This window comes from Echinops telfairi, unplaced genomic scaffold (genome assembly GCF_000313985.2).
Source record: "Echinops telfairi isolate 266 unplaced genomic scaffold, ASM31398v2 ScPeMD7_2291;HRSCAF=2852, whole genome shotgun sequence".
NCBI lineage: Eukaryota > Metazoa > Chordata > Mammalia > Afrosoricida > Tenrecidae > Echinops > Echinops telfairi.
This window is the reverse complement of record NW_022106189.1, coordinates 19816730-19832008: the sequence shown is the minus strand read 5'-3', so window position 1 is coordinate 19832008 and position 15279 is coordinate 19816730. Positions and strand designations below refer to the sequence as shown.

Here is a 15279-nt window from a genome sequence, read left to right as displayed (position 1 = left end):
AAAAAAAAACCAAAAACGCCATGGATGGAAGGAGAAGAAATTTTTTTAAATGATAAAACAAAATCCCTCCCTGCCCTCTAGTCTACTGTAAGCCCTCAGAGTGCAGTCTGCCCAAAGTTCCAAAGGTGGCACTCATTCTAGTTTGCCACTTTGCATATGCTGGGCAGCGAGGACCTACTCAGACAACATAAACCCAGCTGGTGCTGTTGTTAGTCTGGGACACCGAGTCCGCTCCGACTTGCAATGACCCCATGTACAACAGAGCAAAGCACCACCCTGGTCCGGGCCATCCTCAAAACGGCTCTTCCCATTGTTGCAGCCACTGTGTCAATCCATCTTACTGAAGGTCCTCCTCCTTTTCCGACCAAGCAGGAGGTCCTTTTTTGAGGGCCTGGTCTCTCCTGACAACAAGTCCAAAGTAGGCGAGAGGAAGCCTAGCCATCCTCGCCTCTGAGGAGCACTCTGGCTGTCCTCCTTTCATGACAGACTCATTTGTCCTTTTGTCTGTCCAAGGCACTTTCGATATTCTTTGCCAACATTCAAAAGCACCGATTCTTCTTGGGTCTTCCTTATTCAAGGTCCAACTTTCACATGCACACGAGTTGTCTGAAAATACCCTGGCTTAGGTGAGGGACACCTTAGTCCTCAAAGGAACGACTTCGCTTTTCAACACTTTAATAAGGTCTTATGCACCAAATGTACTCAATGGAATGCATCATGTGATCTCCTGACTGCTGCTTCCTTGGGCACTGGTGTGGCTCCAGGACAAAACGCTCTCGACAACGTCAGCCTTCTCGCCATGTCCCATGATGGGACTGACTGGTCCACTTGTGAGGGGTGTAATTCTTGACAGCAAGTCCTTCAAGTCCTTCTTACTTTCAGCAAGCAGGCTTGTGTACCATCTGCATATCCCAGCAGATAGGCTCAAAGAAGCCGAAAGTCCCTTCATATCTAGCAAACTACGGTAAACATTAGTACCACGTCTGCTCCAAAGTATATCTCCAATGGGGAAAAAAATGAAGTTTGCCATCACTCCATTGATAACAGAAGTCCATTAAAAACTAAAAACAAATTACTCCTCTAAGTCACATTTTCATCCCAACAACTGACTTAGTTAACCAGCAAATCTTTCACATAGAATGGAACAAAGAGAAATATTCTTTTCAAAGAACATAGATTTTTTTTTTAAAAAAGAGGTTTGGGAGGAGAAGTAAGACCAAAGACAGTAAGAATCTTGGTCAGCTGGTGAAAGAACTGGCCTTAGTGTCTTGGCAGAGAATAATAATAAGGCAGCATTCACCCAATCACCCCACCCTGTGGTGTCTCCCGCAGTGAGGGATGATGATAAAATGTACGGCAAGGCATAAACAATTGTCTAGGTTCAATTTCCACGTTTGATGGTAGTCAACCCCTTATCATGATGAAAATTTCTCTTTCGCAATCCATAGGTTCCCAAATTTATTAAGCCTATCTACCGCCTCCTTTTCAGAAAAAAAATAAAAATCACTCAGCAGCCTCCCACACCCTCCAGCAATGAAAAACTTCTGTATTATAGCCCGTACTTCAGGATAAAGTACAGGTATCTGCTTTTGAAGTCATTCCTGCCCCGCCCACCTCCATCAGCCCTGAGTCCCCAGAGATCAAGACCCCCCCGCTTGGGGAAGCAGTTCTCAATGAAGATGATGTCGAAGCCTCTTTACTGCAGTGAGGCAGTGAGGCTCAGGGCTGGGCAAGTGGGGTGGACAGAGGCCACTGAAAAGCACTTACAGTAGAAGGATTATTAGGGCGTGTGTTCAAAGTTCACATAAGACCCCTGGCCTGATATTATCCCTTAAATCTTATAAATTGGGGCAAAGCCACAGAACTTCTTGACAACCAGCCTTCCATTGGTCTGAGAGGAATAATGAAATGATGTAATGGCTGCTCATGAAAACTGCATGACTCAGGCCAAATTCTTGCACATTAGAAACTTTTCCATCACAGAATAAAGTAAAGGACAGTCCATCATTTTCCGCAAACTCTGAGCCAAGAGGGCCATTTTTATAGTCTATCTCTATCACATGCTTCGTGATAAATCTTCTCTTACGGTCATTTCAAAAAGAAGGTGCCCAACCGTCTCAAGCACCTGGTCCAAGCCATCCATCCGATGTCCTAAGACAAAGGCTGCTCTGACAACTTTCGGGACCAGCAGCGCAGAGTCAACGGCCGGGGTCCGAATCCCAGTTTGATTGCCTGTTACTCTGGGCAGGTGACCTGGGCAATGTAAAGCCACAAGAGTGCTGAGTGAGTCACGATGTAAGCAAGCTGTGCTTACATCAGGGACTTGACCTAGTCAGGTAGCCAGAGGGGCTTCTCCATGGACAAGGGCTTTGAGGGGACTGCGAGGGCACCAGAGGGAGAGAGCAGGGACACATCTTTCATGGAACAGGACTCAGTCAGACACGGGTTGCAGATGGAGGTCCATTGGCAAGAAAAAAATGTTTATTAATTCCAAATTGAAAAAGAAAAAGCCAGTTACAAAAGTTGCACACAGTATAGCACTTCAGTACGAAAACCATGTGCTGGCCTCTGCAGTGTCCATCCCCTCTGGCCAGAGTTCCCAGCTTCCAGCTCTCTGCGAGGCTGGTGCTCTCGGCTGCATGATGAGCAGTGGTTATGTCTGCTGGGGCTAGACCTTTAGGGGCCTCTAACACCTTTCTAGCACCCAAGCTACAAGGACTCAAGCAGGGTGCTGAATGGAACGGCTACAGTGGGGTCCTGTGGGCCCCGGCCTCTTTCTCCCGTTGTGCTGCCTCGCCAGCAGGGAAGCCCGGCATCGTACAGGGCAGCTCCCAGCTTCCAAGGTGGTTTCCAGAATGGGCCCCGTGGCCCTTCCATGTCTCATACTGGTTAGAGATTCGAGACAAGAGGACTATAGGGAGACATGAACAGCAGGAAGTGGGGTTTACTAGGGCCACAGATGTACTACTGGTCAACCATATGCACCAGCCCAGAGAGGCCTTCACTCCCTGGGGAGCAGCAGCATTATCTCCTCCCAGCAATCACAGTGACCTGAAATTACCATGCTCGGTGCGTGTGTTTGCTTCCGGTTTGTCTCCCCCATTCTCCCCATGGAAATTTCCTCGAGAGAAAGGATCTCTGTCTTAGACCTAGCACATAACTGGGCGCTCAGCAATGACATGTTGAATGACAGCTGCTCCCATTTGTGGCCCGGCTAGAAGCAGAGGAACGCATACACAAATGCCAACAGTGATTCTAGCTAGGCCGTAAATCAGGCTTGCCTTCTTGTGACAGTCTCTCTTCCAAACTAAGTACCCCTTGTTTTATAATTGGGGTCCCTTGGGTGGTGCAAATAGTTACTGTGTTACAAGCCAGAATGTTTGAGGTCCAACTCCCCCCCAGCAGTGCCTAGGGAAAAAACACCTGGTGATCTAGGAAGGTCAAACCATCAGCACTGACCACCTACGAGACGGCTCTGTTAGGATGCATGTGGGCGCACACCAGTCAGTGTCAACTACTGGACGCGGGCTTTGTTTTCATTTTCTAACAAGGGGTGGGAAGCTTTCTCTCCTAAAGCCACTCTGGCACCATACTCTCAGAATCCCAGTTTCAATGGTTCCTTAGCCCCTATCTCCCCCGGCCTCACTCCGAGCGTGGGCACACTCCCTATTCCAGATTCTAGTCATGAGACGCCGGGCAATGAAAGAAGAAGATCAAAGGGAGACTGGCAGTCAGTGGTCACTTGTCCCCCTCAGCTGGATTCTAAGTTCAACTGTGTGCTGGGCGAGTGGCCCAGACGACTGCTGCGGTCACCCACCCGAGTGCTCTGCACGCTCCACCATGCGTCTCAGTCCCTGCCTGTCTCCTGCAAGCTTAGCGCAGGGAGTGTCACCAGTTTGCACGACTGCAGGTGTTAATGTGCCGCGGCGCTTCACTTTTCTGCGTCCCCTGGAAGCGAGTCATCTTGCTGTGGAAAAACTCTCCCTGTGGCCTGGAGTAAGCACACGGAGTGGAGGGCTTTGTCTGTGTCTTTACAAAACAAACATGCGAAATGCCCTTGGACAGCCAAATCATATTATACGATGCAAGATTTCAACATTCCGGCACACTGCCAGGGCTTAATGGCCAGCCAGACGCTAAGTAAGGAAATGGGCCTGCATAAAGCCTACAACTAAGTCAACAATCAATAGTTCAGTATTACAGTTAAAATGTGATGCGCCCTTTAAATTGCTTCTAGCATCAGCCTTCTAAGTCAAACTCAGCTTCAGAAGCCAAGCAAAGCAAAACAAAGATGATCAAGCAAGAAGCTGAACACAACCTATTTTCACAGGCTTTGGCATTTCAAAACAAAAAGCTGCTCCAAGATTTCACAGAAATTCTTTACAATGTACCTGTAGGGCAGCAACTGGAGAAATAAAAGGCTGTGTTTCAGACAACAAATGAAGCAGAGGGCTCAGCGAGCAGAAAACTGCAGCAAAGCAGCTAGCTAGATCAATGGACCAGGGGTGGGGGTGAGGGGGCTTCCTGCAAACACTCATCTCCCCTCCAAAACAGTAGGGCTTTGTATCAGGGTTTAAAAGCCTGCTCCCTCTCTCTTCATCAACGGCACTTTCCTGCTAAGCTGAGGTAAGTGGTAGCAGTAGTGGCCTGCCACACCCACACCCACTGGAAAGCTGGTGTGCCCGCAGTGGTCACTGTGGGCTTTCTAGTCCTTATTTTGACTGGGATGTGTGGTCAACTCCACTTGTATTTCACGCTCCATTACCCTTCTTCCTTCAAACACATCCTGAAAGTTCACTCTTCTCCTAAAGCGGCCTAGTCTACAAGGGGAGTGTTAAACCTGGTGTGCTAAGTAAGGGCACTGAGCTCAAAGCAATAGAAGGGCTTTCACATCTAGCAGACCGAGCCTCAGTGGGTCTTAGGCTCCTCACCTGTGAAATGGGCCTCAGAGGCCTGCTGGGAAGACTAAATTAGGAACCCCAGAAAGTGCTGCAGGGGTGGTGGGGGGTGGCAGGAGCAAAAGACAAGGCTTTGAACTTGTCTCTGGTACCATGTGTGACAGCAGGGATGCACCAGCAGGGAGCATTTAAATGAAGAGACCTTCAACTGTTAATATCAGTGGGGGTCAAAGGAAGGCCTACAACAACAGATACAAACCAAAATGCAGACGAAGCATCTAGAAATGTTTCTAGCTATCTGGGTGATTGATTTTGCGTCTGTTGAATCTAATATACATATTACATATATATTTAAATTAGGGTCTGCATTCCACCCCCCCTCCCCTTTTTTCTAGTAATACGTTTTTGTTGTATTTGGTAAGGGCATCAGTCGGTGACGAATTGGAAACGAGGAGAGCCAACGCTGGATTGTGAGTGCTGACTCGGTGAGTCCCTTCAGCTCCCAGCCACCAGGGCGTGGGCCCTGACAGAGCCGGCTGCTCCTGCAAATGCAGGTAGCCTCCAAGAGCCACCAGCCCCTGCCCATTCGGAGCCGGGTTCTGCTGAGACAGATATGCTCTGTGCCTAAAACAGGACCTAATAAATATTCTTCTGAGGGGGGGTGGGGATAGGGAGGAGTCTTCGGGGCCGTGATGAAGAGTTTGGCTGCTGACGGAAAGGCCAGCAGGAGAAAGCTGTGGCAGTTCATTGGTGAGCCATAGGCCTTGGAAGGCCCTGGGCCGACCTGACTCTGTCTCACAAGGTCGATGGGAGTCTGGAGCAACCCCACGACAGCACTGGGCTTGGTTTTCTCTTTGGTGAGCGAGGGGACTCTGGGAAAAGAGGGCACCTTGACCAGACCAGGCCTTCCAGAGTTGTGTCCCTCTGCCCCTGATCCTCCTGCTGCCTCCTTTCAAAGACAGACAGCAAATCAGGTCGTTTCTAAACTTCAGCCTGTGGAGCCACGCTTCCTTCCACTTACCTTCCGACCTAACCCTGCTTTATAATGATGCTCTGTAAGACGAGGGCTCTTCTTGCAATTTCCGGGAGCTGGTCACGCCCAGATTCTGCAGCAGAACTTCCAGAGCTGGGCTTTTCTGAAAAGCACTGGCAGGGCTCTGCCGCTGGCACCGCGGCCACGCTGCCCTCTGGATAAGGAGAGCTGCAGGCGGGGCGGCCATCAGCATCACGGGCCGGGACCTGAGCTAAGGCAGCGCGCGCCACCTCCGGTGTCGCAGTGAGGGCAGGCGAGAAAAGGCTTAAGCAGAGGCAATCTGCACTCACTCCAAGGGCTACATGACATAAGGGGCATCTCCGCCCCCCGCCCCCCAAACAAACAGAACAAAGCTCAACCCGGAGTCCCCCTCATTGGAGCTCCCCTCCCAAGACCTTCACAAAACACGGATGGATGTTCAGCCACGCCAACCAGGGCCGGTTTTGTAACTCAAGAGTCATGGTTTGCAAGGCCGGCACACCCACATAGCTATAGCGTGGCTGGAGCCCTGACAGCTGGGGGAGCATGCGCTCACAGGGCGCGGGGCCTGGGCAGAGATGGACAGCTCAAGGGGAAGGGATGGTTGAGGCCCAGTTGAAAGGTGGCAGGGCCGGGCCAACATCTGAAGGGCTCTATCAGAATGGTTGTTAAACATGTTAGCCACAGGCTTGTTCCAAAATACTGAGAAAACCATTCCAGCATCTTTCTTCTTTAAGTTGCTAACTGATATTCCGGTGCCTACCACAGGATATAAGAAACTTCTAAGACGACAAAAAAAAATTCCTCTCATTTCCTGCTTGCTCAGAATGCACCCAGCATCCATTTTCTTGCCTGTTCTGAAAGCCCTGCCTTTGGGAGTGTGAATGGACAAATTAAAAGGCTGACTTTGTCGAAGCTTGCCTCAGATAAAAGCAGTCTTTCACTGCTTCCACTGATGGTGCCTTTAAAATCCAGTTTCATTCCAAAGTTACCATTTTTAATTCCATTCACAAGATAGTTTAATATAACTGCATACTTTGTCACCACACCACAATGCCCACCTCTTTTCCTTATCACGAGTAGGCAGAAAAATTAAATCAAGGCAATGCTTACCACAGCAACCAGTAGTAGACTGCCTAATTAGAAACACATGCCTAACCTCTGTGAAGACACTATTTCTCAGGTTTCCTGGTGTGTACCAGCTCTGCGAGTCCCACTGGGTCAGAGTTTAATGACAACAACCAGCAAATACATTTGTTGGGTGGGGGTGACGCCAACACCACCATGTTTGCACAACTACCATCCCTGAACTAGACCCAGAGCTCGGGGAGATGTGGGTCTCTTCCACATGCAGGGCAGTCACAGCACCAAAACCTCTGCCGGAACTGACCCTGGTGTCCCCAGAGGAGACATCTCTTAAGCACACAGGCGTCAGAGCCAGTGATCATCGGGTCCATTTGCCAGTGAAGCCAAGAGCATTAACTCGAGGAGAGGCAGCTGCTCAAAGCCGGGAATGGCAGGTTCAAGCAGTCATTCCAAAAGACAAACACACTGCCATCAGTTTGAACCCAGCTCATCGGCATGCGCGATGACAGCGTAGAACTGCCCAGTGGCCGAGCTCAGAAATGCTATGAGGATGACGACTAGGTCTTCCGCCCACAGAGTCAAGGGGGACTCAAACTGCCGACCTTAGGCTGGCAGCCGAGTGCACACCTCCAAGTATCCACTGAGGTCCTCTCTAAAACTCAAAAGAAAGGTTACTGTGGACTTCCCATTGACTGACTCTCCGAGGGAACAAACACAAAAGAATTGAAACAATGGAGATCAATAACCACAAATACTTAACTGAAAACCTTCACACTTCCATATTCAGAACCAACCCCTACTCTATTTTCCCTACTATGTGAAGAGAGTTCAAGAACAAAGTCGTATTCCTTCAGGGCCCCATCAGTTCAAGCTGGGCTATCTGGGCAAAGGCCCACTGTTATGTGCAGCAGAGCCTGCTCAGCAAATGACCAGCAGAAACAAGACGGGAGGGTCTGCCTTCTTAAATTAGCCAAGTCTCAGATGTGCGCACACAGAATCAGTCAGCAAACAGATGCAACTCTTAGGACGGAGCCTCATCCCGTCCCGAGCGTGAATTAAACCGCTCTGAGAAGACCCCTCTTTGGCACTCATGCCTTGCAGTTTGTTCTAGAAAGAGATGAAAATGACAACCGCCTTTCTTCAAAACCAGCTCCAGAATCGGGACCTCACCTGCCCATCCACACTGAAATGTCCCTCAGCTGATTCGAATGAGGGGCTTTTCACTGCGCTCTTTTCTCAGCACTAACAGGTGCCAGTGAGACGCCCCGCAAGCTGCTATTCAGCACACTAATCGTCCCAGGCAAGTCTGACCTTCTCTCCAACAAACTGCCACCGTATGTCTGCAACCTATTCCCCCCCAGAAATTTGCCAGGATGACAACAAACAATTAGCAAGCCGCACAACTACTCCTCAGTTGGGCTGTTGTAGAGAGCTGCAGTTAAGTGGCAGCATCTTAATTCGAAGGTTGTAAAGTTAAAAGATAAACTAAAGATAACAATCTTCGTGGTAAGGGGTTACAACCGCCTGCTTCATTTTTACGCTTACCAAGGCGATTTTGTTTCTTCTGACTACTTAAAGATAAGTCAAGGGTGGTGCCAGCCACTCTACTTCTCCAAGGCCAAGGGCAGAAAAAGGAAGGAAATAATGAATATTTTATTACACTTACAGTGTGGCAAGCAAAACAGTTTTTTAAAAGGCAATTACCATTGTAACATTAGTCATGCACGGCAGATCTGTTTCCCTGATTCCAATTTTCTTATGCTCCCCCACCCACCCACCCCCTTTTGAAGCTTCCTTGGCTTTCTCTTTACTCACATAGGATAGATATCCACCTGAGGATTCACGGTGATTATAAAGACCTTCAGAATAGGGTCGCTTTGGTTTATTTTCGGGGGTGGGGAGTGGGGAGGGCGGGTGTAGTATAGGGAACTGAATTTTTACTCATCAAAGTTTAGAACTGGCTGCTAAGTAAATGCCAACAACGTAATCTAGATCTGTGTTCACTTTGTGGGGAAAAGCTTTGTCTTTTCTTAAGTCGAAAAGCCAACCTGATTATATCTGGAGTTTGTGGTTAAAGGGGAGAGCAGAAGACCAAGGAAAACAGGATATCTAGGAAAATGCTTAGTCTTGGAACTCAAATTAGACTGGCATGTTCCATGGGCAGATTCCAGGCCAAGGGAAGAAAGCAAAGACTTGAAGTATTCAAAAAACAAAAACAAGAAACCGTACATAACCTGGTTGTCTGAAGAACAAGTATGGATGGATTCCTACCTTGGGAAAGTGTCACAACTTAATTATACGTAAAATGTCGAAAACTTAACTCATGGCCTTCTTAGGGCAGGCTGCCATGAAGTAGTTAAGATTTTCAATAGTTTAAAAAGTAAGACTATTACCATTTGAAAACAGGTCTCTACAGAAACCTCTCGCACACCTTTATAGATAATTAGCCTGTTCTGAAAGTAATGCCTACTGAACTCTGGGACCAGGCACGGCGCGTCAGCCTGCTCTCGCAGGCCTGAATGAGGATGTTGAGCATGCACACAGACACCTGGTCAAGGTCTGCAATCACTGGCACAGATGGCATAAGTGTCTTCACGGGGCTGTGGAATGGAGTGATGTTAACGATGCTGCGTTAATCAACTAAATGCATAACGCTGTAGTGGGTTGAACTGTGTTCTCCAAATATATCCAAATCCTAACCTCTGGCACCTGCGAACGAAATCTTTTTTGAAAACAGGGTCTTTGCAGATGTAATTAAAGTGCGATCACCCTACGTTTCAGATGGGCCCTGAGTCTGCTGTCTCTGTAAGATAAAAGGCGGAGAGATTTCAAGCACGTGTGGAAGAAGGCCATAAAGGAGCAGGCAGGGACTGGAGTGATGCTGACCCGCCCCAAGGAACACCAGAGCCACCCGAAGCTGGCACACACCAAGGAAGCATTCGATTGATTCTACAGCCCTCCGGGGGGTGGCCCTGCGGACACCTGGATCTCAGACTGCGAGTCTGCAGAACTGCCAAGAAACAGTGCTCCAGGGTTTGGGCCACGGGGCTTGTAGTCAATTGTCGTGGCAGCCCTCAAAACGATTCTAGCAGTGTAGCAGTAACAGGACTGCTTTTGTCTCACGCCATTTGGGAATACTCGAGTCCAGTGCTGGGAAGCGACAGCTGTTTTTCTGGTTCACTCGAGCGACTTTTGCCCTTGCTTTTTCTGACATGCACTGAAAGGGCCTGGGCTATGACCGACCTGTGTCCACCTGCCCTTTATTATGACACAATACACATCGTCATCCGGGCTACAGGAAGCCTTTCTGTGCAATCTGCCCTCAATTTCCCCCCAAGACAGAAGTGCGCAAGAGGATCTCTGCAGCAGGGCTGTGCTCCTCGCAAGCCCCAGTCACCAGGAGACCAGTGCGGTCATTTGGGCAGCATCTCTTGCTCTCATCCCTAGCTCAAATTCCCAAGCATTCTCTACAGTCCCCCTTCCCAAAATGAAACAGAGAAAAGGTGCTTAAAAAAAACAAACAACTAGCATTACAGAACTATTTTTCTGTTTCTATTTAAGTAGCTTTAAAAATATATATTAATAACCTTTGCTGGTCACAGCACTTTTTAATGCATTCTCAATACGTGCCAGCAATCAATGATTATGACAAGCAACAACAACAAAAATTAACTCGAAAAGCCATTAGAAACTGAAGGAAACTGATAGTACAATCAATGTTGACCAAGTGGAAAAGGGGCATCTGAACAAGGGCAAAGGCAAGGAGTGGGTGCCCTGGCAGCACAGGCTGCAGGTGCGGGAACAGCAGCATCTCCTTGGGTCAACAGTGACCTCGGGGTCTTATAAATGGGCACAATACTGTTACTCTGACCGACAGCCAGCGCACGTCAAAGTGCTTTCTCATTTCAAAAAATGCACTAATTGAAAAACAAGTGTTCATACACAAGAGCCCATCAGATAATAAAAAACTGCCCATGAAAGGATGTTAATCAACCGAGTAAAGAGACAACCTACAGAATAGGAGAATGTAGTTGATAAGCATATCTGATAAGAGTTTAAAATCCAGAATATATAAAGAACTCTTAGGACTCAATAACAAAAAGACAAAGGGCCCAATTAAAATGTGGACAAAGGCAAAAAACAGAGGGCAAAGGCCTTTCAAGTCCTTAGCACTTCTCCAAAGAAGACAGACGTATGGCCAATAAGCAAAGCAAAGCTGCTCAATGTCATTCAACAAACGCAATGCCATTGAGTGGATTCTGACCCGTAGCAACGCTACAGGGCAGGTTAGAACTGCTGTCCCTCTGGATTTCTTATAGACGGTAACTTTTTATGGGAAAAGAAAACTCCATCTTTCTCCTATGGAACCACTAGGAAGGTTCGAACAGCTGACCTTTCATTAGCAGCCCAACATGTAACTAACTCACTTGACCACCAGGGCGCCTTCATCAGCCAACCCGACAAGCAAACCCACCACCGCCAGCGCCGTCTGGTTTCCAAGGCAGTCACCTTCATGCACGCCGACAGACACATCTTTCTCCCTGGAGCAGCCAGTGGATTCGATCCACCATCCTTTGAGTGCTTAACCATGGCACCGCCAGGGCTCCTACTGCATTAGGGAAATGCAAATCAACACAGCAAAGAGCTTCCATTTCACACTCATCAGAATGGGCGTTATCAGAGGTACTGGGACCCTCCCTCATGCACTACTTCCCTATGGAAGTTTGATGGCTCCTCAAAAAATTATTCTTTTCAGAGGGAGGTAGAAGCAAGAAAAGCGGGGGAGGGGGGCAGAGGGATTCTGTTTGAAAAAGTAAACATCAAATTATGATATAATCGAACAAGTCCACATCTAAGCCTACGAGTTGGATTTTCCAATAGTTCGTAGAATAGACTTAAAAGATAATAGAATTTTGCATTTTTAAAGCTACTTATTTTGAAAAACCCAACTGAGAGGTGAAACCGAGACTGCAGCATCCTTGTTCTCAAAAGTCAAAGATTTCCCAGTGGTCCAGGACCAACACTCTCAGCCATGCTCACTCCAAATTAAAAAGCTCCTTTGACATGACTGAGCATGCATTGCCAGGAAACCGTCTAATGGGGGTGTGGAAGCAGGGTGTTCATGCATTAAGTAGAGGGTGAGAATAGAGGATCATTACGACTCAATACATTTACAGGCCTGTCAATGTTGCAAAGTAAGACCACGTATCAGCACAAATGCATAAAATGGTACTGCGTTTCCAAATGTGCATTCCAGGTCTGCCAAAGAAAACTACAAAAAGGAGCTCCAGCTTTAAAATGTACAGCTCTGTTGGTATTTTCAACATTAAAGATTTCAAACAAACAACCTTTCAGCAAATGCCATTCCTTTCCACGCTATTAGGGGTGCTGTTCAAAATATCTGCTGATTAATCTAATGACTTGAGTCATGTCCCATCCATCCTGTCTCATCACTGCTATAAGTACTTGTTTACAAAGCGTCAAGCAGTTAAAATAGGACAGGTAAACCAGAAAAGAGGCATATGCATGCCATTTTAGATTACATGGAAATGAGGTTATTTATAAATTGATAGACAAATATGATTTAGTGCATAAAAGGGTGGGGGGAGGACGGATCTGGATTTCCATATTTTAGGACTGTATCAATGACAGGGAAAATAATGAATATTGGTAATTACTCAAACATAGGGCTTTACGTTTCTGTAACTGAAATAAATGCAAACTGTGGCAGTTAGATGAACTCAAATGGCTCTTCAGAAGGGTGGAGCGTTATTTATACGACTAAAACTCAGAAACACAATCATTTCCACTTCTACTAGGATGCCTTGGTTGGACTTTGTCCCTCCATTTCAAGGGCAAACCAATAATACCCTCACTGTACCTCACTGTATACCCAAAAACGCAGTGTTCTAATTCCTTAAAGCACAACATTTTTCCTTTAAAGATTTTGCCTCCCAGAGGACATTTATAGAGGCCTAAATACAGGCATGTACATATGTATATACAGCGAACCCTCGTTTATCGCGGTTAATCGGTTCTAGAACCTACCGTGATAAATGAAATTCCGCGAAGTAGGATTCCTTATTTGCAAATCAAATATTTTCGTAGTTAGAGCATAGAGGACATGAAAAAACACCCTTTAGTCACCATTACACTCGTATTACCCAATTTATTAAACGAAAAAGGGAAAATACAGTAAAACATTTTCGACGTTACAATTATCATTTATTATTTATTATATTATTTATGGCATCAAGCATGTACAGTATGAGCCAATCAGTGGCAGTAATGACAGAGCATGCGCTGTTACGCAAAAACCGCGATAAAGTGAAGCCGCGGAAGTCGAAGCGCGAAGTGGCGAGGGTTCACTGTATACATATACATATATATATATATATAATGAGAGGGGAATAGAACTATGTACTCATATCTATATGTTATGAATTAAGGTTGCAGATGGACATTGGGCTTCGACTCAAGTACTCCCTTAACACTTTGTTCAAACAATCCGGCTTTCTGTGATGCTCACCTTCCCAACACAATCACTGAAGACAAATGGGTACATAAGCAAATGTGGTGAAGAAAGCTGATGATGGTGCCCGGCTATCAAAAGAGATAGCACCTGGGGTGTTAAAGGCTTGAAGATAAATAAGCGGCCATCTAGCTGAGAACAACAAAGCCCACATGGAAGAAGCACACCAGCCTGTGTAATCGTGAGGTGTCGATGGAATCAGGTATCAGGCATCTAACACCCAGAATAAAACCATACCCAAGGTGAATGGAGGTGGTGGGAGGGAAGGAGTGGAGACCTAATGCCCATCTGTAGACAATTAGACATCCCCTCACAGAGGGGTCACAGGGAAGAGGCGAGCCAGCCAGGGTGCAGTATAGCACCAAAGAAACACACGACTTTCCTCTAGTTCTTTGGTGCTTCCTTCACCCCACTACCGTGACCTCAATTCTACCTTACAAATCAGATTAGACCATAGCATGCACACTGCTACAAGAACCCACAACACAGGGAATCCAGGATAGATAAATTCCTCAGGGCCAACAAGGAGAGTAGAGATACCAGGAGGATTAGAGGATGGTGGGGGCTGGAAGGGGGAACCGATCACAAGGAGCAACCTCGAACCCCCCTCTCAGGGGGACGAATAACTGAAAAGTGGGTGAGGGGCGACAGAGGATGATGTAACATATGGAAATAATAATCTATAACTTATCACGGGTTCGTGAGGGAGGTGGGCGGGGCAGGGAGGGGGAAGAAATGGGGAGCTGATATCAGGGGCTCAAGTGGGAAGAGAATGCTTTGAAAATGATGATGGCGCCGTATGTGCAAATGTGCTTGATAATTGGAGGAATGTACGGATTGTGATAAGAGATGTAAGAGCCCCCAATAAAAGTATTAAAAAAGAAAAAAAGATTTTGCTTCCTTATATTATCAGTTTCTGACTTGAATAAAATAGTTATGCATTATACTAGTGGTCTGTGGGCTCAAAGGAAATTGAGTGTTCTATTTGACCATTTCCTGGTGCCATTAATGTAGCCAAATGCATCCTGGAAATCAATGAGTAGGTTTCAGTAAATAGTACTCTTAAGTTTTCCCCAGCTCGTTTTCAGCCAATACAAAATAAGATGTAGATACGAAACGCAGAAAACAAATAGTATAATCATTTGATAGCTAGCAAAGAAAATAAGAGAAACTTATAAGTAATGCTTCTGAGCCTTGGAGTAAGCCCGAAGAAAGGCAAGCCTGTGGTCTTAAATTAGCATCATCTAAAAATTGCAGGTCAGAATTGCTTTCTTAAATTCAGCGTTAAGAGCACTCACAAAATATCACCATGCTCTCCGTTCCATCTCTAAGATGAGCTTCCCATTCCCTTATCACCAGAGGAAAAGGAAAATTACCAAAGAAAACGAAAATTCCCAAATCAGTTGACCATCAGAGTGACAGGGGCTTTGCTGGCACTGGGCAGTCCTACCTGAATGTCCGTGTCCTTCACAGGCTCAAGAGGCTCAAAGGTGGTGGCCGCACTCAGACTCTCCAAACGCTGAGAAATGTGGGATATGTCGAGCCCCCGGGACCCAAGGAGAACCGACCTATGCAGGGGAGAGGTTAGGGAGACAATAGTGAGAAACGCAATATAATGAGGACTCGATATGCTTCACAAAACCAGAAAGCACACCTTCCACGGCAAACTTGCTAAACCCATCCAGGCACTTTTATATGGCTCTTTCCTAAAGCTTTGTCACTGGACTAATAGGCATCTCACTGCATTTGAT

General features: G+C 46.8%; 1 protein-coding gene across 1 annotated transcript in view; it reads right to left on the bottom strand.

Moving 5' to 3' along the window:
* NUP93 (nucleoporin 93) overlaps nucleotides 1–15279 on the bottom strand; it is a 104411-nt gene that overhangs the window by 56704 nt on the left and 32428 nt on the right. Inside the window, exon 3 of the mRNA XM_004704656.3 lies at nucleotides 14979–15096. Coding sequence (XP_004704713.1) covers nucleotides 14979–15096 — 118 coding nt within the window. The remainder of the gene's footprint in view (nucleotides 1–14978; nucleotides 15097–15279) is intronic.